The sequence below is a fragment of the Quercus robur genome, chromosome 1 (assembly GCF_932294415.1).
Source record: "Quercus robur chromosome 1, dhQueRobu3.1, whole genome shotgun sequence".
NCBI lineage: Eukaryota > Viridiplantae > Streptophyta > Magnoliopsida > Fagales > Fagaceae > Quercus > Quercus robur.
Genome location: NC_065534.1, coordinates 5449533 through 5474105, shown reverse-complemented (window position 1 = coordinate 5474105; position 24573 = coordinate 5449533). Strand labels below are relative to the sequence as shown.

Sequence of the window (24573 nt, the reverse complement as noted above, 5' to 3'; positions counted from 1 at the left end):
CTCATGTCCTATGGTTATAGTTTAGAGACAGAAGAATCAGACTCTTCGTCATTCACAAAAGCCCAAACCATTTCTGACATTAAAAAATAAAAAGACAAAGACAGCTTTGTCCTCCACCAGACACAACCATGAACCAACAACCTTCGCTGGACAAAACTCCTCCTTACATTCCTAAGTTTACGTACCGGTACTACATACTCCTTCACGTGCAATTTCTTTCTATGGTACCCAAAGCAATAGCTTCACACTCTTTCTTAAGGCCAATTCCGTCATTTCATAATTCTCTCTGCGTTAAAACTGGCCTCAAAATCTCTGATACACACATTGCAGATTCTCCTGCCTACTTGGCCATCTCTTTCCAATTTTGCCTTTCGGTCTTTTCGGCTTTTTGTGATTTGGATTAGTCTTGGTCACCTACCCACCACCAAAATGTCCAAAATCCATCACCCTCCACTCATACCACGCCACGTCATCACACCTATCCCTTTCATTGGTCCACGTCCCCCAAAAGTCTCTCTACTAAACACCATTGTGAAGTAGATAGTAGAGCAATATAGTTGATAGTAGCTACCCACTAAAAACCTGACACCCGTAGCACAGCTCTTTTTTTTTTTGGGGAGAAACAGCTCACTTATACTTTTTTTTTTTTTTTTTTTTTTGGTAAAACAGACGATACATTAAAGCTAAGAAACTACATCAAGGACAGAACAAATTCTGTCAACAAAGACACCATTACAATCCTCATCTAAAACAATCCTAATGATCTCAGGCGGGCAATCAAAATGCACTAAGCAAGGAATTTGATCCAGCCCCACCTTAGCCAACATGTCTGCACAACGATTTGCCTCCCGGTAGCAGTGTTTAAACTGAATTTGATGGAATTGCATCATTAACTGCTTACAATCATCCAGAATAGGCGATATAACATTTCCCTCACAGTTTGGGTTCCCAAAGACATCAACAATTGACTTCGCATCAAGTTCAACAATAATGGAGTGAATGTTCAAATTGTAGCAAAGAGCAAGTCCATCTCTAATGCCCCACAGTTCAGCTGCAAAACTGGAAGTTGACCCAATATTCCTGGAAAAACCAGCAACCCAAGCACCATTTTCATCCCTGATCCAACCCCAATATTAGCTAGTTTTGTATTTATCTTTATTTTGAATAATTTAACTTTTAACTTTTTAAAATAGAAATAAACAATACAAAGAACTTAAATATGAGTTGTGATAATTACATATTATGTACGAGATAAACAAAATATGATTTCAACTAGAGTGGGTAAGAAGTGTGAAAACACGATCAGTATATTTAACAAAACTAGCATATGGTATATGTAAGGACCTGATTTACAGTCCAAGCCCAAGATGTATGGGATCTCGGTTCAATAAGCTCAGTACAATAAAATTTGTAGAGAGTAAGTCAAAGAATTAGGTTTAATCAGTTGGACAACGGCTAATATTGAATTAAATGACAATCAAACACAAATAATATCAATAGACTTTCAGTCCGAGAAGATAACCTAGTATAAATTGATCACAACTGGATATGAAGACAATTTAGATTACAACAGTATTCTCTCTTTCAATTTTCGATCCTTTTCTCATGGAGAGTCTATCACATTATATAGCTCCCTTTGGATCATCTTGATCCTACACTTATTGATTGTTTAAGCCCTTACTTGAGTACCTATCCCATTAGACACCTTCTTAGACTCTCTGTGAATCGTGATAGCCAAGGCAACATTGTTCTGAGATTTTTTCCATATAAATGCGGTCAGAAAAGTAGTTGCAACGCATTTAATGCGGTGGTAGTAGTTTTTCTTTAGATATTCTTGGGTTTCCTTATTTCCCGTATGTTCATATGGCATGTTCTTATCATTTGAGCTTTTTGGAGGATCACTCTAATTGCTGGAATAGATATTTGAGCTGCATTCATTATATTCAAGGAGGAGTCTTTCCTCGGACCATCCTCCATTCATTCCTTACTTACGAGACTTTGGATTTGAACCCCTAATCAATATTTGGCCTTTCTCGGACCATTCATCGATTTCAGATTAAGTCCAATGCCCAACATATGATCCTGGGCCCTTATCCCTACAGTATAAGAAATACAACTAAAACTAGTCTCATCACAAGCACCTTGCATGTGCGATGAGGCTTTTTATTTTTGTTTTAGTATAATAATTTTCCATTCATTCATCTTTTTTGTGCACTAAGTTTATTGAATTCCTAAAGATGTTTTTATTCAAAATAAAAGAAAATGTAAAAGAAGCAAAAATAAATAAATAAATAAATAAATAAGATAGTGTATTTGTTTATTTATTTTTTATTTTTTAAAAGTGATAAGAGATAAAGAGATTGTAAAATGTTGTGAACGTGAGTCTAGTAAGAAGTTTTTAAATTGTGAACTTTTATTTTACCAATTTGTTTACCATAATTAAAAACCAGTAAGTGAGCAAGAAGGAAATATTTTGGGATATCTAAAACTTAGAATCCACAACTTAAACGGAAGCCTAAATATAGATATAGAACTATAAAGGTATAGATTTTTAAGAGAAAAATTAACCAGACATTTTTTAGAAGAGTAAAGTTATAACCACAAACTATTTTATAACATTTTTACAAACTGCTAATATGGCCAACTTTTTATTGGTCTTCATCTAATTCCACCATTAACATAACTTTTTCATTTATCAATAATCACTCACCACATTAAACAGTTTGTAAATTTTTTTGTAAAATAGTTTGTATCTCTAATATTATTATTTTTAGAGAATTATTTTAAGAGAGTTTTTTATAAAAAAAAAAAAATTAATATATTGACAATTTATACTATTCTTTTATAAAATTTTCCATAAAATTAGTATTGAAACTTCCTAAAATAATTTATTACCTAGATTTCAGCTGGAGTAGGTACTAGAGTGTGAAAAAAAATTGAAAACACGACTTCAACTTGACACAGCGTCTGTAGCAATAATTAGGAGTCCAAAATAAAATCCAACCTGGCCGGTTAGCAACAGAGAATCTCATCAAACTCCCCTGGCGGACATTTCAACTTTTCTCACAACGACGTCATTCACAAAGAACAAACCTTCAACACCCTCTGATCCCCCCATCTAACGGTCCTCGTTTTTTCCCTCCCCCTAAAACCCCCCACATTTCCTTCCTCTCCCCACCTAAAAAGTTAAAACCACACACACACACAGAGCTAGAGAGAGAGAAAAAAACATGGCGTCGATGGCGCTCACTTCTTCACTAACTTTACCACCTCGCTCTTTCCCTTCCCTCCGTTCCCGCACCCCCTCCAAATCTGCTCATTTCCTTCCCTCCCTAAGAATTCCAAATCCCATTTCCATTTCCCATTCCCAATTCACTAACAAATCCATTCCCATTTCCCTATCCCAGTTCCCAAACAAGTCTACTAATTATAACAACAAAAAAACATTCACTGTTAAAGCTACAGCCAGTGGCGCTGCCACGTCAGCTAATCCGCCAGCGCCGGCGCCGGCGTCGCCGCCGTGGCAAGGAGCGGCGATAAAGCCGCTGCTGGCGTCGATCGCCACCGGAATTATCCTCTGGTTCGTTCCGGTGCCCGCGGGAGTCACGCGCAACGCGTGGCAGCTGCTCGCTATCTTCCTCGCCACCATCGTCGGGATCATCACCCAGCCTCTGCCTCTCGGCGCCGTCGCCCTGCTCGGCCTCGGCGCCTCCGTGCTCACCAAGACGCTGACGTTCGCCGCCGCGTTCTCCGCCTTCGGAGATCCGATCCCGTGGCTCATCGCGCTCGCTTTCTTCTTCGCCCGCGGGTTCATCAAGACCGGGCTCGGGAACCGAATCGCTTACCAGTTCGTCTCCTTGTTCGGAAGCTCGTCGTTGGGGCTAGGTTACAGCTTGGTTTTCAGTGAAGCGCTGTTAGCTCCGGCGATCCCGTCGGTTTCCGCGAGAGCCGGAGGGATCTTTCTCCCGCTCGTGAAGTCACTCTGCGTCGCTTGCGGCAGCAACGTCGGCGACGGGACCGAGGAGCGGCTCGGATCGTGGCTGATGCTCACGTGCTTTCAGACGTCGGTGATTTCGTCGGCGATGTTCTTGACGGCGATGGCGGCGAATCCATTGAGCGCGAATCTGACTTTCAACACGATCAAGCAGACGATCGGGTGGACCGATTGGGCCAAGGCGGCGATCGTGCCTGGTTTGGTGTCGTTGATTGTGGTTCCGTTTCTTCTGTACTTGATTTACCCGCCGACGGTGAAGAGTAGCCCCGATGCGCCGAAATTGGCGAAAGAGAAGTTGGAGAAGATGGGACCAATGACAAAGAATGAGATTATTATGGGTGGAACTCTGCTTCTTACGGTACATTTCTCTCTCTCTCTCTCTCTCTCTCTCTCTCTGTGTGATAATCTTATCTATTGGATTTTAGGTTATTGATGCTTTATATAGTGATTTTGAGCTACTCTTGCTATCTGTGCTTTTGTGTATTTTGAAATTTTGGATGGTGTTCATGTTGGTAACTATTGTATCTTAAGTAGAGATTTCTTGCTCAATTGGTTGAGGATAATGTGACAGAGTGTCAATAATGTGCTAGTGTCTTGGTCTTATGGGCACATAGCAGAGGGTAGTTTGTCTTCTTTCTTGCTGATTGTTGTGGGAAAATTTTGAGTAGATTGATGCAAAAGTAGCCGAATTTGGAGATTTTTGACGGTTTCACTGCAGAGGTTATTTTGGATGATTGAGTGTATGTTTTTGTTCAAGAATTTGTATTGTTATGTTTACTGAATCATGTGTCCATATGCATGCTAAAGTTTCGATTTTTATAAGATAAGGTGGTCAGAAAATTCTGACATTGGCAATTACATATCCGAAAACCAAATTTGAGTGTAAGTTTTAGTGTTTTGTAAATACTTTTTGAAGTTCACTGATGTTGGGGAGGGGGTGGTTTGGTGGATGTGTTTATCCCTGCATGCTACTTACCCTTCTTACAAGGTTGCTATCTTTCATTGATTTCTACCCAAGAGTGTTGGGCAAGCACCAGTGGTCATAAATTATATTTTCTGCGACTTGGGTCGTTGTAGAGCACACTTCTTGATTGGTATGCATATGTTTGTGTGTGTCTCCTGCATGTTACGTACGTGTCTTTCTGCAACCAAGTGTCTTTAACTCAATTGTATTAGCATTCCAGAACTGGACTTTCCAAATTCTATAAGCACCAAGAGTATTAATGTTTTCTTTCACTGATTCATTATGCAGTATGCTAATTATTTGACCTTATATATGTTGATCTTTAGTATCTGTTATTCACCAAATTAATTATCAACTCAAAGACATATTAGGCCAATGGCATTTGGGCCACCGAGAAGTCATTCACTAAATTAATTATGAACTGAAGTGGTATTCTGTTGTTCACCTCACATTGGTTTGGGGTGGTGGACAAGTATGGGTGTTTGGATCCCCAAGTCTTTACTTATGCAAAAAAGAAAAGAAAAGAAAAGTCGTATTATGTTCTTTTGGTCATTGACTTCATTCCCCTATGATGCATTTAGACAAATGAATCACCAAGTTCATGCTGGTTTCAATATGTATGCAGTGTTATAAATATTTATTTAATCTCTGCATGTGTTCTTTATTGTAATACCTCTCTCCTCCGCTCTTTATTACTTCAGGTGGGCCTCTGGATTTTTGGAGGGATGCTGAATGTGGACGCTGTCACTGCCGCCATTCTTGGATTATCTGTCCTCCTGGTCACCGGGGTTGTGACATGGAAGGAGTGCTTAGCTGAATCAGTTGCCTGGGATACACTCACATGGTTTGCTGCACTCATTGCAATGGCTGGATATCTCAACAAATATGGTCTCATCTCCTGGTTCAGCCAAACTGTAGTCAAGGTTTGTCTTCTATCCTCTTACTGGCATCTCATTGCTTTGTCCCTTTTCTCAATCATGTGTAGATGGTTTGCTCACATCAAAGTGCTTAAACTGTGGGTTTTGGTTGTTGGGTGCCATGACTGAGACATATATATATCATTGACATTACTTAAAATGTCTGAGACTTATCTCAGAAAAATTCATCTCCCCTTTCCTTTTCCTATGATTAATGGTAAATACATTATTTGATTTTGAATCCTCTAAATGATACTATAAAAGTTTCAACATTGGGTTTAATGAATTACATGATTTCATTTATTCATAGGTGCAGTCTTGATGTTAGCCACTGATAGACTAATCAGTCTAGCAAGATGCCTTGAACACTTTATTTTTTTCATAATAGTATCTTGAATTGTTTATTCTTATACCATATGGTGTTTCCTAAGATTTTATTTTTGCTGGGAAAATGATGCTTAGAGAGTTGCATTGTAATAATCTAAATTGATGATCAATAATCTCCTTGATAAGTAAGATGTCAGAACGGAGGGGCAAAACAACATTGTATCAATAATCTTTTAGTAAATGCTTGTATGTGTGTGTGTGTTTAACTTAGAAATTGAGAGCAAATTGAAGCAATACCTTAAATCTGTGTATTGACCACGAACACACACACACACACAGTATATATATTGTTTATTTATATTCCAAAAGCATTGTATTATGTTCTAATTCCTTTATCACTGCCTTCTAGTTTTGATCAGAGATTTAAGTTGCCTTTGTATTAGTGACAAATTATTTCTACTCTTAGGCTTTGATGCAGATTTTGTATCTAATCATTATAAAGGTATCGCTAACACTATGTTAAACTATTTTTACAGTTTGTTGGTGGATTGGGTCTTTCATGGCAGCTATCTTTTGGCATTCTGGTTCTCCTCTATTTCTACTCTCACTACTTCTTTGCAAGTGGAGCTGCTCATATTGGTGCCATGTTCACAGCGTTCTTGTCTGTTGCTAGTGCTCTAGGCACTCCACCATACTTTGGAGCCATGGTGCTTGCCTTCCTTTCGAATCTCATGGGTGGCCTTACCCACTATGGCATTGGGTCAGCTCCTGTTTTCTATGGTGCCAACTACGTCCCTCTTAGTAAATGGTGGGGCTATGGATTCCTCATTTCTATTGTCAACATTATTATCTGGCTTGGAGTTGGAGGAGTTTGGTGGAAGTTCATTGGCTTGTGGTAAAGCAGTTGGTCATTAGAATTTTACGACCCAAAGTTTAGTAATTTCTGATTTTTCGATTTTCATTACATGTTTACTTTTGAGGCAGGATGTTAATTTATTTCGATTCTTTATCTTAGAAAGAATCTTTTGGTGGCTTCAGTGGACAGACTTTAGGTGGGAAATTGGTATACGGATAAGGTCTATGTAGAGCAGACCATTCGAATTTGTACCTGAAATTTTGACATGGCACGAGTGATAACTGCCTGAAATTTATAACACAGTGATTACTTGGATCCTTGAATGATTCTTTCTCCTCGCTACACATTTTGTTTGTTTGTTTTTTTTTTTTTGGTTATGTGGAGAAAGGGAAAGGTGAATCATTGCAGTATGTATTGGAAGGCTCATACAGTGTAAGGAGATTATGATGGATTTTTTAACATAGAGAAGCAAAAGCAGTGATCCATCTGCTTCTTTTGATGGTGAAAAAAACCAATTGAACGAGCTTGTGTTCCATTACTAGCATGACCATTCATTGAACATATTATATATGAAATAAGAATTACCAAATATGATGCCCTTCAACTTGAGCATTAAAATGAAAATTTTCTTAGCAAGGGCCAAACTCTGGATGAATATGATTGCCTTTTCAGGATTGAATGGGATCTTCTACAAAATCAAACTGGACCAAGTTGTAAAGGAAATGGAATTTAAATTAGTCCATTGTGTCTCTGAACCTTAAAACATGCCAGTTTAGGGTTTAACAACTTCTTTTTCTGGCGGTTAACCAAGTGATGCGAAATTGTTCTTTAACGCATGCATACAATTAGATGAGTTAATTTTACTCTGCTTTAAGATTATGAAATTGTCTTCATATTGAAATACAGTGATATATTAAACGTAAAAAATGTAGTAACATAGGATACGATAACTTATCAAGGGATATTGTGAATCTGATACTCGCATCAATACTCAACATGTTCTCTCTTTTTGTCAAATTAAGCTCCAAAAGTTTACTGTGACTTGGGCTTAGAATCAGCTTGCATTCATATTAGGTTCGACTCAAAAGCTTTCAAAGTGCAAAGTATAAAGCTTGCCAAACGATAATTCTTTGTTGGGATCCACCACTTTTAATTTTTTTTTAAATAAAATAATAATAAAAAAGGAAAACTAGCTACGAAACAGAAAATAAAGGGAAAGAAAAGTTTGAAATCAAAATGTGAAAATGTGACTAGAAATTTTTTTTGATAATCAAATGTGAGTAGAAATTGAAAGCAATAACTGTCATTGCTCTTCCTAAGACAAAACAGAAAATTAGTGTTAAAAAGCTAGTCGTATTGTTGAAGATGTTAGTTGGCACCTAACTTGGAAATGACCGTTAAAGCTCTGACTGTATTGTTGAAGCTTTAAGACGTTAGTTGGAAACTAGCTTAGAAATCGAGTCTATTGCTTGGAATTTGGAACGTATGAATAGCCCATGGTCATATACATTCTACCTTTTTCCTATTGTAGTGGTCAATATAACCGTATATACTAATCCATGTATGATGTATCTATAATATTTTATTTCTATTGTCCATTATTACACCATGGACACCTATGTAATACTTTATTCCGCAGTTCATGTTTTCTTGAAGAAGAAGAAGAAGAAGAAGAAGAGGGCCTCATCTTCTGGTTTTATGATGAAGAAACAGAAAAACTATCTTGCCATTTCTGGGGACAAGAACCCAAGAAAGAGGACAAAGACTGTTTTGAAACCAAATAAAGTAGAGTATTACTAACAACTGCAGGTCTTTTAGTAGTGGTGGCGTTCTCATTAGGAAACCCAAGACGTCCCTTGTGCAGGACAGGCACGATAGTGTGCTGGGGAGGGTCAATTGTTGTCCAATGTTGAGTCATGACATTATAAGTATGGAATGTAGCACAAGAATCGGTACCGTCTTATTTTTCAGCTACAAGGATTTGTTTCTTATTATGGAGAAGTGTGGAAATCATAATATTATGCAGGCGAAATTCAGATGGAGGATTGAGCAAGAATTCCCAAGTTCCTTAGGTGGGGTCAAAAACCTCCTTCCTGATCCAGGACTCACTAACTAAACACTATAGAGATAACAAAGGAAAAGAGAGGAAATCATTGTCAATTAATTTTGTTTTTTAAAAATGAGTTGACAGAGAACAGAGAAGGAAAGCAGTGCGTTTCAAAAAAAGCAAAAGACAACAATCGCACAAAACAAACACAATCAATTAGATTATCCATCTGTAAGTGAACTTGTGGCTCAAAAAGGTCTATAGAATAAAGATCCAAGGAGAAAAACAACCACCAAAAATAAAACTTTTATGTAACAAACAGCAATCTTTTTCCCCTCATGCATAAACTTTGATTCCTTCAGTAAAAAGTAAAAACAACTAAAGTAAGAACTGTATTATCCATCAAAAGTTAAGTTTGAGATGCACAAAGTTAAACAAATATGGATTTGTGCAGAAGACCCATCACCGAGCGCCAAAATGCATAGAGATGATCAAATTTAAGTAAATGAACAAGATCAATTGATATGAAACATGGGTCAAGTGATTATATAGGTGAATCTGCAGTTTCTCTTATTTGATGAGTAATATAACAAAAAGGTGCCAAAAATGTTGCAGCCTAAGTGCATGGAGAGTATAAAAAGGACATCCCTCAGGAAATGAAAAGAAAATCCTAAAATCTAAAGCATCAATAACATAGGAAAGATCCCAAATCTGCAAATGCAGGATGAGACAAGACCCCATAAAAGAAAGCCCTAAATAATTCTAACCTCTACCAAATATTTCTTCTAGCCTTAAATACTCTAATATTCCTCTTTTGACCAGATGGTCTACTTTCTTTTTTTTCCCCTAATAAGTAATTAGATGCTCCAAATCAAGCACAATGGTACAGTTCTGCAACATACTAGCTCTCTTCCACAACTTGATTTCCACTCAAATAAGCCAGTAGATTGCAACAAAATATTTCTGAAGTTCGTGCAGCAAGAGAAATGAAGGTCTGAACTTGATAGGAAGAGAATGACTAAACTTCCTTCAAACCATATTGTTATATGTATGAGTATAATTTATTCAGTTTATTCTCCATTCCAAATTTTAAATCTACGCGGTTTGATGCTTGAAAGAAAAGGGAAGGGAAAGGGGAAAGATGTTTGAGTGAGAAGAGTTTAAATTGGCATTGAAAAGGAATACGGTTTAATTTCAATCTAATTTGAACATGGATTATATAAGGTTTGTTCAAATGCACAATTGCCATGTTGAAAAGCCAATAAATTACAATTGTATATAATACAGAGACAAAAACAACCAAACTCTAAATCCTGGAAAGCTTAATGCTAGAATGCCTTTCAATCCTCCTCCTAGCCATTATCCTTGTGCAGTAATTGTCGCTAAGACCCAAAATGTGGAAATTCCATCCAAAATTTAATGATCCAGTTACTCCAACATCATTGGACACGGCTCAGGGAAAAAAAATATGGAAAGGCAATCTAAAAGCAGGTCTTGCCTTTCTGAATTAGGGTAGGAAGGAAATTACATGACAATTGTGAGTACAAAAAACGAGCAGGTCATTTTCAAATAAGGCAATGTGCTATCAATACAAATGTTTGGCAAAATGCTAGGTTATATGCCAAGGGTAAATACAAATGGGAAGGTTGTACTTGTAGGTCCCCACGATCTTCAACTACCAACTACCAAGTGCCAAGGCAGCCTCAGCTGCTATATACTTTTTGTCAAGGCAATAAATCAACCTGATGAGCTCAAGACAAAGTCATGCGTGCTTGAACAATTTCATGCTGATCCAATGGAAATATACAGCAACCACAAGGACAGGAAGAGTCAAGGGCACTAAGAAGCAGTAATACCTAACACAAAACATATGAAATTTTTTCAAAACAATGAATTTTAGGATTCATTGCAGAACAAAATGCTAAACAAGCCCAATATTTGATAGCCTTTACATAACTAAATTCAATTCAACATAAAAACAACCAAAAATTAATGACACCCAGTAAGCCATTGGGAAAGCCAACGCAGCAAGCATTGGAAAAACTGAAGTTTGAGTATTGATTGCTAGTCCAAATCAAGGAATCTCATGCAGATTCAAGATAACAAGTAAAAATGCCATCTGGGTCTAAAAGCTTGAACTAAAGAAAATAGAAAGAGACATGTAGAATTCCTTGCAGCTAAAAAAGCACTGGAAGAATTGAAACTTGAACGTTGCTTGTCCAAATCAAGGAATCTCATGCAAATTGAAGATAAAAAGTAAAAAGGAGACCTGGGTGTAATAGTTTGAAACAAAAAAAAGTAAAAAATAGAATAATGTGAGTGAAGGGAATTACCAGTCGTTTTGAATGGAGGAAATTAGAGCGTTACGCGATGGAGGGAGGAGCTTGGATATAACGGCGGCGAAGAGAAACCCCACGAAGAAGACTGAACCGATTGTGACAAAGAAACAGCCCCACAATTGTGAAGAGGAACTTGAAGAAGAAGAAGGAGATCTCATCTTATTGACGATGGAGCTTGGAATCTGATATTTTCATATGTTAGACACACAGAGATGGGAGTTTGGTTGGGCCCATAAACAAAGTCCAGCCCACCATGTCTGTTCGATTACAATTTAGAATCCCAATTCTAAATTTAGAGGGAGATAACGTTATAATTATCCATTTAAATTTGTTTCATATATATACTCAAGTTTTTTTTTTTCTTTTTTTAATTTGTGTGCCAAATGAATTAATGAGTGAAAAATACTAAAAATTTAATATTAATGAATTATAAAGTTTTTTTAAAAAAAATCAATCACATATGCTCAATAAAAATCACCATACAACAAAGATCGCCACATGTTCCTTCTTATTAAAAATTAGAAAAAAAAATAATTATAAGTAGTATTAAATTTAGGTAAGAATTTTAATATGTGACTATATATGTTTACTTTTTCAAAAAATTAATTTGAATAATTATTTATATTTTTATGATAAAAATTGTGTTTAACTTTAAATGTATCCATTTGTACGTACGTGTTTGGATAATGCTCCTAACTCCCAATTCTTCCATGTCTCAGATTTTTTTTTTATCATTGAACTTATGGATGGTATGCGTGATCCAATTTGAGCCACCTAAATGATGCAATGCTTTGTTAAATTAAAGTGATATCAAACAAACAATTGATGTATATCTCCACCCATCAAGGACTAGAACTTCTCAGAACTAATCACTTAAATGGAGGGGGGGTTAAATGAGAAGTTTGCACCCCAAAATGAAAACAAACATCAGTCCCACACCGCTCAAGTACAAGAAAAAACTATACTTTATAATAGGCATAAATCATTTCTTGAATCGCCGAGCTCAGTAGCGTGAGCTTGTAACCTGTACAGGGGCACTAAAGTGATTGAACTGTGGTTCAACTCAACTGCTCGGGTGCGAGGTGGCTACTAATTGGCCTGCCCATTCCAAGCCAAGGGTTGAGCCATGTGACTTGGGCGAAGGCTCTGGGTCTCATGGTTTCTAGAGTGGAGGGAACTGCGTGAGGCTGGTTTCACAGAGCAGCGACTACCTCCCGCCCTTGGCAGTGGAAGGATTACGGGTTGATGCTTACCTGTGCCCAACAAGACCCGTTGAGTTCATCCTAAATGAACCATCACTTTTGTTTTTGGTTCTTCTCATTTCTTATTTGATCTGGGTTTTGCTGTGAATATTCAATTCTTTTGTTATATTATCTGGGTTTCTGTGAAAAGTGTAGGATGCTTAAAACTCTGAGGCATGTCCTATATTGGCATTATGGATAATTAAGACAAATTTATCTTTCAAAACAAACAAAAACTCAATTCCAATCTAGTTTATATAAATAATATAGGTACTGTGCATGGTGGATTGGGAGTACATAAAGATTAGTCATAATGCCTTATGATTAATTGCTAATTTTAGTTCAAATTTTAATCAATTAATTACTATAAGTACATAAAGATTAGTCAATATGATAAAGATAAATTTTGCGTGAAGTGTTTGGATTCTTTTATAAATAACTTGTCTTATCACACATACTTTTCGCGTGTAATGAGACTCTTTTTGTTATTTTGTAGACGTTTTATGTGGAGTTGAAGATATATGTCGACCGATTTGTCTTCAAATTTTTTAATCCCTATTAAAAGTAAGGTTTAGGGGTGTGGGAGGGTTTCTTGTCTCAGCCCCCAATTAGCAGGTATTGTCTGCTTTGGCTATGACCCACGGTTTTGCTCAATCCCACATCGGGGAGAGACGCCTCCCACATACGCCTTATAAGCTTGAGCCCAAGACAAATGTGTAGTAGTATTAGTCATAATGTTTTGTGATTAATTTCTAATTTTAGTTCCAATTTTAATCAATTAATTAGTAAGATTATTTTGAAAAACGTCCTATTTTGTAGGCATTTTAAGTGGAGTTTGAGGTATATTTTTATTGATTTGTCTTCAAGTTTTTTCCATTTTAAACGTAAAGTTTAGGTGTATTTTTGAACTACATTAAAATCCAATTTAAAGAGAAAAATCCACTTAAATTTGTGTCATATATATACTCAAGTTTTTTTTAAATTTTTTTTTTTTGTATCAAATGAATTAATAAGGGCAAAATACTAAAAATCTAATATTAATGAATTATAAAATTTATAAATAAAAAAAATCAATCACATATGTTCAATAAAAATCACCATACAACAAAGATCACCACATGTTCTTTTTTATTAAAAATTAGAAAAAAAATAATTATAAGTAGTATTAAATTTAGGTAAAAATTTTAATATGTGAATATTTATGTTTATTTTTTCAAAAAATTAATTTGACTAATTATTTATATTTTTATGTACGTGTATGGATAATGCTCCCAACTCCCAATTCTTCCATGTCTCAGATTTTTTTTTTTATCATTGAACTAATGGATGGTATGCGTGATCCAATTTGAGCCACCTAAATGATTCAATACTTTGTTAAATTAAAGTGATATCAAACAAACAATTGATGTATATCTCCACCCATCAAGGACTAGAACTTCTCAGAACTAATCACTTAAATGGAGGGGGTGTTAAATGAGAAGTTTGCACCCCAAAATGAAAACAAACATCAGTCCCACACCGCTCAAGTACAAGAAAAAACTATACTTTATAATAGGCATAATTCATCTATTGATTGCCGAGCTCAGTAGCGTGAGCCTGTAACCTGTACAGGGGCACTAGGGTGATTGTACTGTGGTTCAACTCAACTGGTCGGGTGCGAGGTGGCTACTAATTGGCCTGCCCATTTCAAGCCAAGGGTTGATTCATGTGACTTGGGCGAAGGCTCTGGGTCTCATGGTTTCTAGAGCGGGGGGAACTGCGTGAGGCTGGTTTCACAGAGCAGCGACTACCTCCCGCCCCTGGCAGTGGAAGGATTACGGGTTGATGCTTTACCTGTGCCCAATAAGACCCGTTGAGTTCATCCCAAATGAACCATCACTTTTTTTTTTGTTCTGGGTTTTGCTGTCTAGACTCTCTCCTTTCTTATTTGATCTGGGTTTTGCTGTGAATATTTAATTCTTTTGTTTTTGTTCTGGGTTTTGCTGTCTAGTCTCTCATTTCTTATTTGATCTGGGTTTTGCTGTGAATATTCAATTCTTTTGTTATATTATCTGGGTTTCTGTGAAAAGTGTAGGATGCTTAAAACTCTGAGGCATGTCCTACATTGGCATTGATAATTAAGACAAATTTATCTTTCAAAACAAACAAAAACTCAATTCCAATCTAGTTTATATAAATAATATAGGTACTGTGCATGGTGGATTGGGAGTATATAAAGATTAGTCATAATGCCTTATGATTAATTGCTAATTTTAGTTCAAATTTTAATCAATTAATTACTATAAGTACATAAAGATTAGTCAATATGATAAAGATAAATTTTGCGTGAAGTGTTTGGATTCTTTTATAAATAACTTGTCTTATCACACATACTTTTCGCGTGCAATAAGACTTTTTGTTATTTTGTAGACGTTTTATGTAGAGTTGAAGATATATCTCTACTGATTTGTCTTCAAATTTTTTAATCCCTATTAAAAGTAAGGTTTAGGGGTGTGGGAGGGTTTCTTGTCTCAGTCCCCAATTAGCAGGTGTAGGGACACGTTTCGCGACGAACCGCAGTAAAATTGGGTTCGCACGTGAAAGGGCCCAAACAATATCATTTGTAGAGAGTGGATTCGAAAGGCTAGGCCTTAGTTACCCAGTGGTGGTTCTGGTGGTGTTCATATATGATTTAAGCGCTTTCACCCTTGGAGCCTTTCTTCTGGAGGTAGACTAGGAGCCTTTCCTTCTCTGGCCAGTCCTCCCCCCTCTATATTACTTATCTTTTCTTTTATACTAGTTTGCATTCATTTTCCTTCGTCCACGTGTAGGGTCGACATTTCCAAGACTGATACTTGTCCTGTCAATCCCAACCCAAAGTTGTTGGGAGTGGTTAATAAAGTTAAAGGATAAGGCTCTGTTAGGCGCAGAGATATGCATGAGGAAGATGGTAAAGGCAGCATTTCCTAGATATTTTAGATTTCCCGTCAAGCATGTCCCTTTACCGTTTTGCCCCTCTTCTTGGTGGATCTTTGGGTCAGCCGAGGACTGCACTGTCCTCGGCTGCTTCTCCGGGCCAATTGGGCCTTATTATTCTTGAGCTCGGGCCATGACCTTTTTCGGCTTAGGCCTTTGAACTCTCCATCAGCAAGTGGGCCTGGCCCATCAATTATTGGACCCCACAATAGCCCCTCAAAACCCGGCTGTCCGACATCATGGTTGGAGAGGGGGGTTTTGGTAATACCGAGCCTTTATTATGGCTCATTTAACTCATCCCTTGACTGGTGCTGGCGACTCTTCACCTGCCCAGGGAATGTACCGGCCTACAAGGCATTTCCCTTGATTTGCGCACGATGCGTTTATGCCGTTTGGTTATCTGAAGCGCGTCTTTAATGTCTTCCCTTTACGAGGCCTTCCAGATTCAACGGTTTTTGATGGCGTGGGGGAATGAAACGGACGCATTCATGTTTGCAGATTTCCTTGGAGATCTGAACGTATTATGTACTCTTTTCCTCGTCCCCTATATAAAGAGAGAAGACAAAAGCTTACTTTCTCATACCTGAGTCCCTCAGATTCCTCCCAGAGTCCACTTCTTCTCTCTGGTTATACCTTATTCAATAGAAAGTTTACCACAGTAGTCAGCCATGAATAAACCACTTCATTCCCAAAAACACCATGTCCTAATAAAGCTCGAGATGGCTCGGTCAGGGCAGGGATGGCGGAGACTCAAGATTTGTCTCCCCTTCCTTTTAGCCAAAATCTGAAGCAGGGACTCGTCACATCTCACTTTCGGTGTGACCGAGTCAAAGACATCCATTATCACCACCCTCCGCTCTGTTATGAGCATATCTAACATGGCACCAGTGTGTTAGGAGTCAGGACTGGGGCAGGGACTAAGTGCCCCTGCTTCTTCCTCTCTTCGTTCACTGGCGCCTCCTTCTGCCTCTCTTTCTTCTTCTTTCCACCATCAGATCCATCCTGGTGCTTTTCCTTCTTCTTCTCCTCCTTCTTTTACTCATGTCCTCCATCTTCTTCATTCATCTCCTCCATCTTCTGCTCATGTCCTCCATCTTCCTTTGTGCTCCTTGATGACAAGAGCTTGCTGAAGTGCTTCCATGTGTTCCAATTCTTCTTCCTTCTCCTTCATCTTTTTCTAAAGAAGGTTCTTCTCCTGATATGAGCAGTATTGAGGCAGAGGTTGGAGAGACTTTGAAGGCGAGTTTAAAAGACACCTGACTGTTTACTTATCTGTATTGCGGATGCTATTGTTGCTTTGGCAGTTCATCTTTTGTATAGGCTTGTTTAAGCCCTTCTTTGTACGTTGTAATAATTTTTCATATTAATAAAAGTTGCTGTTACTTTATTTCGCATGTTATGTTTCTATGTTTTTACGAGTTTACAAACGCTGCTCGGCACCATAATATAGCCTTTGAATCAATGATAACTAAGGCTAAAATGTTTGCTAATAAAAAGGTGTCACCATAACTTTAATAAAATTATTTAAAATAGCAAAGCCGACCAGTGAGGAACGAAACTCACCTTAAAATTAGCCAAGATGAGGACTAAGTGCTCGATACGGTGTAGGAAGTAACTATCCGAGGACATGCCACTCGCCAAATGGACAGTTTCCTTAGGTTAATGAAAGTTGGGTCGTTTTGCCATCTTCTTGACACACTGGCTTTAACCTTTACAGTATTTGAGCCGAGAACCTTCCCCATTCGAGTAGTCGGTTTCCCAAAAGGCTTGAGTTCGAAGACTTCGTAACGCCTGGGTTCTGTCTAAAACTTAGATTTTTTCTCAGTACTTGGTTTCCCCATAGGCTTGAGTCCGAGGACCATGCAAGCCCTAGGTTCTGTCCAAAACTTAGGTTTTTCTCAGTACTTGGTTTCCCCATAGGCTTGAGTCCGAGGACCATGCAAGTCCTAGGTTCTGTCCAAAACTTTTTGGATTCAGTTTCTCCATTTCCTCAGATATTTCACGAGGTGCCGAGCAGGAAGTTGTCCTCGGCAACAGTTATTCCTCGGCGTGGGCCATTGCCCCTGGGCCCCCATGCAGAACAGGCCTGGGCCGCGAATTCACTTGGCTCACAACTTAAAGGGTATTTATGTAGTTTTTGGTTACGCAGTACTATTTGGCGTCTCAATGTTCGAGGTGCACCTTCCAGAGACTCCTTTAATCCCCTGGTTGTAGGTGGCGTTGGAGATTGAGCCTAAGCCATCTTGTCTGTAGCGTTCCTTGGGACGCTGCGTGAATTAAATGCCACCACCTTATCTCTTTAAATAAATAGGAGAGAAAGTTACTTCACCTTCGCACCAATTCTTTAGTTTTCTCCCAAATCACAGCTCCTATACTCAGTGCTGTCCTCCCTTAGCACAACATGTTTGAGGCGAAGGTTGGGAAGAAGGAACTCTCTCCACCACGGAAGCGCCGTGCCCTCATGAGACTCAAAATAGTGAGGTATGGGCACAGGAAGCATAAGTTCAAGAGAATACTCCATTTCGATCGAGGGGAAAGGATGTCTCTCCCTCTTTTAGTCAAAATCCGAAGCAGGTTCTGTTCATACCAGAATTTTGGTATGTCAGAAGAAAGATTCTCCGCCATCAGCGCCTTTGCCTTGTGGCAGGCAAATATTTAGAGAAAGCCCCTCAACTTCCAACTCCCTGCACCTTTCCTTCAGCGGTGTCAGGCTCAAGTTGGGTCTCTTTTGCTGTTTGAGTTGTGGGCATGTGAAAGCATTGAGGAAGAACAAGGTCTTGGAGCTGTAGCCAACTTCTCCTCTGATCTACTTCCTCGGCTTTATCTTATTCTCTTGTATCTTCCTTTCTTTTTGGTTATGTAGTGAGCTTTGACACAAACTGATTCCAACTTTTCATTGTACGCTGTACTATTTCTTTGTTTTAGTAAAAAAAAATGAAAATTTCTTTACTTGTTTTGAATACTGTTCCTTTGACAACACTACTTTGTGAATGGGTGTGCTCCATGTGTGTGTTTCTCCTCGGCGGTATTTAAAGCAAGAACTCTTGAAACACGATCCAACTAATTCTAATTTACCGACACTATCAGGCATAATAATAATAATCCATAGTAAGTTAAACTTAGGAAACTAACCGAGATAGCGGTTGAACGTTCTGTAATAAGTGCGAGAATACTGTCTGAGAACGACAAATTCTAAATAATTCATCCGAGGGAGTGACCGAGCATTGCATGACTTCGATTATGCTTTTGGAAACACGTTACTCCATTCCGTACTGGTCCCTTTAGTGTTGAGGATCCGAGGGCAAACTAGAGAATCCATGTAACGTAGTTTTTCCTTTTAAGGAGTTGGTCTCCCCAGAGGCTTGGGTCCGAGGACCATACAAGGCCTTGGTTCTGTCCAAAACTCATATTGTCTTTGTAAGTAGTTGGTTTCCCCAGAGGCTTGGGCCCGAGGACCATACAAGGCATTGGTTCTGTCCAAAACTTGTATTGTCTTTGTAAGTAGTTGGTTTCCCCAGAGGCTTGGGTCCGAGGACCATACAAGGCCTTGGTTCTGTCCAAAACTTGTATTGTCTTTGTAAGCAGTTGGTTTCCCCAGAGGCTTGGGTCCGAGGACCATGCAAGGCCTTGGTTCTGTCCAAAACTTGTATTGTCTTTTTTAAGTAGTTGGTTTCCCCAGAGGCTTGGGTCCGAGGACCATGCAAGGCCTTGGTTCTGTCCAAAACTTGTATTGTCTTTTTTAAGTAGTTGGTTTCCCCAGAGGCTTGGGTCCGAGGACCATGCAAGGCCTTGGTTCTGTCCAAAACTTGTATTCTCTTTTATAAGTAGTTGGTTTCCCCAGAGGCTTGGGTCCGAGGACCATGCAAGGCCTTGGTTCTGTCCAAAACTTGTATTGTCTTTGTAAGTAGTTGGTTTCCCCAGAGGCTTGGGTCCGAGGACCATACAAGGCCTTGGTTCTGTCCAAAACTTGTATTGTCTTTGTAAGTAGTTGGTTTCCCCAGAGGCTTGGGTCCGAGGACCATGCAAGGCCTTGGTTCTGTCCAAAACTTGTATTCTCTTTTTTAAGTAGTTGGTTTCCCCAAAGGCTTGGGTCCGAGGACCATGCAAGGCCTTGGTTCTGTCCAAAACTTGTATTGTCTTTGTAAGTAGTTGGTTTCCCCAGAGGCTTGGGTCCGAGGACCATACAAGGCCTTGGTTCTGTCCAAAACTTGTATTGTCTTTGTAAGTAGTTGGTTTCCCCAGAGGCTTGAGTCCGAGGACCATGCAAGGCCTTGGTTCTGTCCAAAACTTGTATTTTTCTTTTTTAAGTAGTTGGTTTCCCCAGAGGCTTGGGTCCGAGGACCATGCAAGGCCTTGGTTCTGTCCAAAACTTGTATTCTCTTTTTTAAGTAGTTGGTTTCCCCAGAGGCTTGGGTTCAAGGACCATACAAGGCCTTGGTTCTGTCCAAAACTTGTATTGTCTTTGTAAGTAGTTGGTTTCCCCAGAGGCTTGGGTCCGAGGACCATGCAAGGCCTTGGTTCTGTCCAAAACTTGTATTCTCTTTTTTAAGTAGTTGGTTTCCCCAGAGGCTTGGGACCGAGGACCATGCAAGGCCTTGGTTCTGTCCAAAACTTGTATTGTCTTTGTAAGTAGTTGGTTTCCCCAGAGGCTTGGGTCCGAGGACCATACAAGGCCTTGGTTCTGTCCAAAACTTGTATTGTCTTTGTAAGTAGTTGGTTTCCCCAAAGGCTTGGGTCCGAGGACCATGCAAGACCTTGGTTCTGTCCAAAACTTGTATTGTCTTTGTAAGTAGTTGGTTTCCCCAGAGGCTTGGGTCCGAGGACCATGCAAGGCCTTGGTTCTGTCCAAAACTTGTATTGTCTTTGTAAGTAGTTGGTTTCCCCAGAGGCTTGGGTCCGAGGACCATACAAGGCCTTGGTTCTGTCCAAAACTTGTATTGTCTTTGTAAGTAGTTGGTTTCCCCAGAGGCTTGGGTCCGAGGACCATGCAAGGCCTTGGTTCTGTCCAAAACTTGTATTTTTCTTTTTTAAGTAGTTGGTTTCCCCAGAGGCTTGGGTCCGAGGACCATGCAAGGCCTTGGTTCTGTCCAAAACTTGTATTCTCTTTTTTAAGTAGTTGGTTTCCCCAGAGGCTTGGGTCCAAGGACCATACAAGGCCTTGGTTCTGTCCAAAACTTGTATTGTCTTTGTAAGTAGTTGGTTTCCCCAGAGGCTTGGGTCCGAGGACCATGCAAGGCCTTGGTTCTGTCCAAAACTTGTATTCTCTTTTTTAAGTAGTTGGTTTCCCCAGAGGCTTGGGACCGAGGACCATGCAAGGCCTTGGTTCTGTCCAAAACTTGTATTGTCTTTGTAAGTAGTTGGTTTCCCCAAAGGCTTGGGTCCGAGGACCATGCAAGACCTTGGTTCTGTCCAAAACTTGTATTGTCTTTGTAAGTAGTTGGTTTCCCCAGAGGCTTGGGTCCGAGGACCATACAAGGCCTTGGTTCTGTCCAAAACTTGTATTTTTCTTTATTTATTTATCTTCCAAAGGTTTAGCTCCTCGAACAAGGTGGGGGAAGCCAGCCTGATGTTTGAAGCCCCTAGACTTGCCCATGCCATTGACACTGTGAGACGTAGCCCCTAGTGGGAACTTATGTTGGAATAGCAACAATGTGTCGCCGGTCATAAAGGCACCCTTATAGACCCTTGTTCGACAGAAGCTCAACTTCACCACCGCTCGAGCTAACGCGCAAGCCTTTCCCATAGACCGGCGCCAATTGTAGGGACACGTTTCGCGACGAACCGCAGTAGAGTTGGGTTCGCACGTGAAAGGGCCCAAACAATATCATTTGTAGAGAGTGGATTCGAAAGGCTAGGCCTTAATTACCCAGTGGTGGTTCTGGTGGTGTTCATATGTGATTTAAGCGCTTTCACCCTTGGAGCCTTTCTTCTGGAGGTAGACTGGGAGCCTTTCCTTCTCTGGCCAGTCCTCCCCCCTCTATATTACTTATCTTTTCTTTTATACTAGTCTGCATTCATTTTCCTTCGTCCACGTGTAGGGTCGACATTTCCAAGACTGATACTTGTCCTGTCAATCCCAACCCAAAGTTGTTGGGAGTGGTTAATAAAGTTAAAGGATAAGGCTCTGTTAGGCGCAGAGATATGCATGGGGAAGATGGTAAAGGCAGCCTTTCCTAGATATTTTAGATTTCCCTTCAAGCATGTCCCTTTACCGTTTTGCCCCTCTTCTTGGTGGATCTTTGGGTCAGCCGAGGACTGCACTGTCCTCGGCTGCTTCTTCGGGCCAATTGGGCCTTATTATTCTTGAGCTCGGACCATGACCTTTTTCGGCTTAGGCCTTTGAACTCTCCATCAGCAAGTGGGCCTGGCCCATCAATTATTGGACCCCACAGCAGGTATTGTTTGCTTTGGCTATGCCTCACGGTTTTGCTCAATCCCACATCGGGGAGAGACGCCTCCCACATGTGCCTTATAAGCTTGAGCCCAAGACACATGTGTAGTAGTATTAGTCATAATGCTTTGTGATTAATTTCTAATTTTAGTTCCAATTTTAATCAATTAATTAGTAAGATTATTTTGAAAAATGTTTTATTTTGTAGGCATTTTAAGTGGAGTTTGAGGTATATTTTTATTGATTTGTCTTCAAGTTTTTTCCATTTTAAACGTAAATTTTAGGTGTATTTTTGAACTACATTAAAATCCAATTCAAAGAGAAAAATCCACTTAAATTTGTGTTATATATATACTCAAGTTTTTTTTTTTTTTTTTTTTTTTAAATTTTTGTATCAAATGAATTAATAAGGGCAAAATACTAAAAATCTAATATTAATGAATTATAAAATTTATAAATAAAAAAAATCAATCACATATGTTCAATAAAAATCATCATACAACAAAGATCACCACATGTTCTTTTTTATTAAAAATTAGAAAAATATAATTATAAGTAGTATTAAATTTAGGTAAAAATTTTAATATGTGAATATTTATGTTTATTTTTTCAAAAAATTAATTTAACTAATTATTTATATTTTTATGTACGTGTGTGGATAATGCTCCCAACTCGCAATTCTTCCATGTCTCAAATTTTTTTTTTTTTTTTTTTATCTTTGAACTAATGGATGGTATGCGTGATCCAATTTGAGCCACCTAAATGATTCAATACTTTGTTAAATTAAAGTGATATCAAACAAACAATTGATGTATATCTCCACCCATCAAGGACTAGAACTTCTCAGAACTAATCACTTAAATGGAGGGGGGGTTAAATGAGAAGTTTGCACCTCAAAATGAAAACAAACATCAGTCCCACACCGCTCAAGTACAAGAAAAAACTATACTTTATAATAGGCATAAATCATTTCTTGAATTGCCGAGCTCAGTAGCGTGAGCTTGTAACCTGTGTAGGGGCACTAAAGTGAAGGAACTGTGGTTCAACTCAACTGGTCGGGTGCGAGGTGGCTACCAATTGGCCTGCCCATTCCAAGCCAAGGGTTGAGCCATGTGACTTGGGCGAAGGCTCTGGGTCTCATGGTTTCTAGAGTGGAGGGAACTGCGTGAGGCTGGTTTCACAGAGCAGCGACTACCTCCCGCCCCTGGCAGTGGAAGGATCACGGGTTGATGCTTACCTGTGCCCAACAAGACCCGTTGAGTTCATCCTAAATGAACCATCACTTTTTTTTTTTTTTTTTTTTTTTTTTTTTTTTTTTTTTTTTTTGGTTCTGGGTTTTGCTGTCTAGACTCTCATTTCTTATTTGATCTGGGTTTTGCTGTGAATATTTAATTCTTTTGTTTTTGTTCTGGGTTTTGCTGTCTAGTCTCTCATTTCTTATTTGATCTGGGTTTTGCTGTGAATATTCAATTCTTTTGTTATATTATCTGGGTTTCTGTGAAAAGTGTAGGATGCTTAAAACTCTGAGGCATGTCCTACATTGGCATTATGGATAATTAAGACAAATTTATCTTTCAAAACAAACAAAAATTCAATTCCAAACTAGTTTATATAAATAATATAGGTACTGTGCATGGTGGATTGGAAGTATATAAAGATTAGTCAGAATGCCTTATGATTAATTGCTAATTTTAGTTCAAATTTTAATCAATTAATTACTGTAAGTACATAAAGATTAGTCAATATGATAAAGATAAATTTTGCGTGAAGTGTTTGAATTCTTTTATAAATAACTTGTCTTATCACACATACTTTTCGCATGCGATAAGACTTTTTTTGTTGGTCTAGTGTCATAATTTTCAATTAAATTTTTTTTTGGATAAATTTGTTTTGAAAAGTGTCATATTTTGTAGGCGTTTTAAGTGGAGTTGGAGATATATCTCTACTGATTTGTCTTTAAGTTTTTCCCTATTAAAAGTAAGGTTTAGGGGTATTTTGAATCACATAAAAGTCTAGTCTAAAGAAAAGAATTCTCTTATAAATAATATAGATATAGGTAAAGTTACTATGCGTGGGGATTGAGAGTATATAAAGATTAGTCATAATGCTTTGTGATTAATTTCTAATTTTAGTTCGAATTTTAATCCATTAATTACAGTAAGTATATAAAGATTAGTCTATATGATAAAAATTAACTTTGCGAGAAGTGTTGTTTATAAATAATTCGCTTCATCACACGTGCTTTGCGTGGGCGATGAGGCTTTTCTTTTTTTTCTTTGTCTAGTGTTATAATTTTTCTTTAAAAAAAAAAATTCAGTAAGATTATTTTGAAAAGTGTCCTATTTTGTAGGCATTTTAAGTGGAATTGGAGGTATAATTTTACTGATTTGTCTTCAAGTTTTTTCCCTTTTAAACCTAAAGTTTAGAGGTATTTTTAAATTACATAAAAGTCCAATTTAAAGAGAAAAATCCTCTTATAAACAATATAGATATAGATAAGAGAAATGATATGTCTACAACATTTTTACAATAAATCCTAAGT

The 24573-nt window shown here is 38.4% G+C and overlaps 1 protein-coding gene and 2 long non-coding RNA genes across 3 annotated transcripts; 1 reads left to right on the top strand and 2 right to left on the bottom strand.

Moving 5' to 3' along the window:
- Positions 1 to 3046: 3046 nt before the first annotated feature.
- Positions 3047 to 7381, top strand: LOC126717418 (dicarboxylate transporter 1, chloroplastic). The gene is made up of 3 exons (XM_050419156.1): positions 3047 to 4352; positions 5660 to 5881; positions 6739 to 7381. Exons 1-3 carry the CDS (start codon positions 3231 to 3233, stop codon positions 7099 to 7101), a joined length of 1707 nt encoding a protein of 568 aa, XP_050275113.1. The 5' UTR covers positions 3047 to 3230; the 3' UTR covers positions 7102 to 7381.
- Positions 7382 to 10249: 2868 nt separating this feature from the next.
- LOC126717412 (uncharacterized) lies at positions 10250 to 11720 on the bottom strand. The gene is made up of 2 exons (XR_007652581.1): positions 11439 to 11720; positions 10250 to 10961 (listed from the first exon to the last, which is right to left on the bottom strand). It is a non-coding gene; the product is annotated as an uncharacterized LOC126717412 (long non-coding RNA).
- Positions 11721 to 14070: 2350 nt separating this feature from the next.
- LOC126717408 (uncharacterized) lies at positions 14071 to 23320 on the bottom strand. The gene is made up of 2 exons (XR_007652570.1): positions 23269 to 23320; positions 14071 to 14518 (listed from the first exon to the last, which is right to left on the bottom strand). It is a non-coding gene; the product is annotated as an uncharacterized LOC126717408 (long non-coding RNA).
- Between the last annotated feature and the right edge of the window lie 1253 nt (positions 23321 to 24573).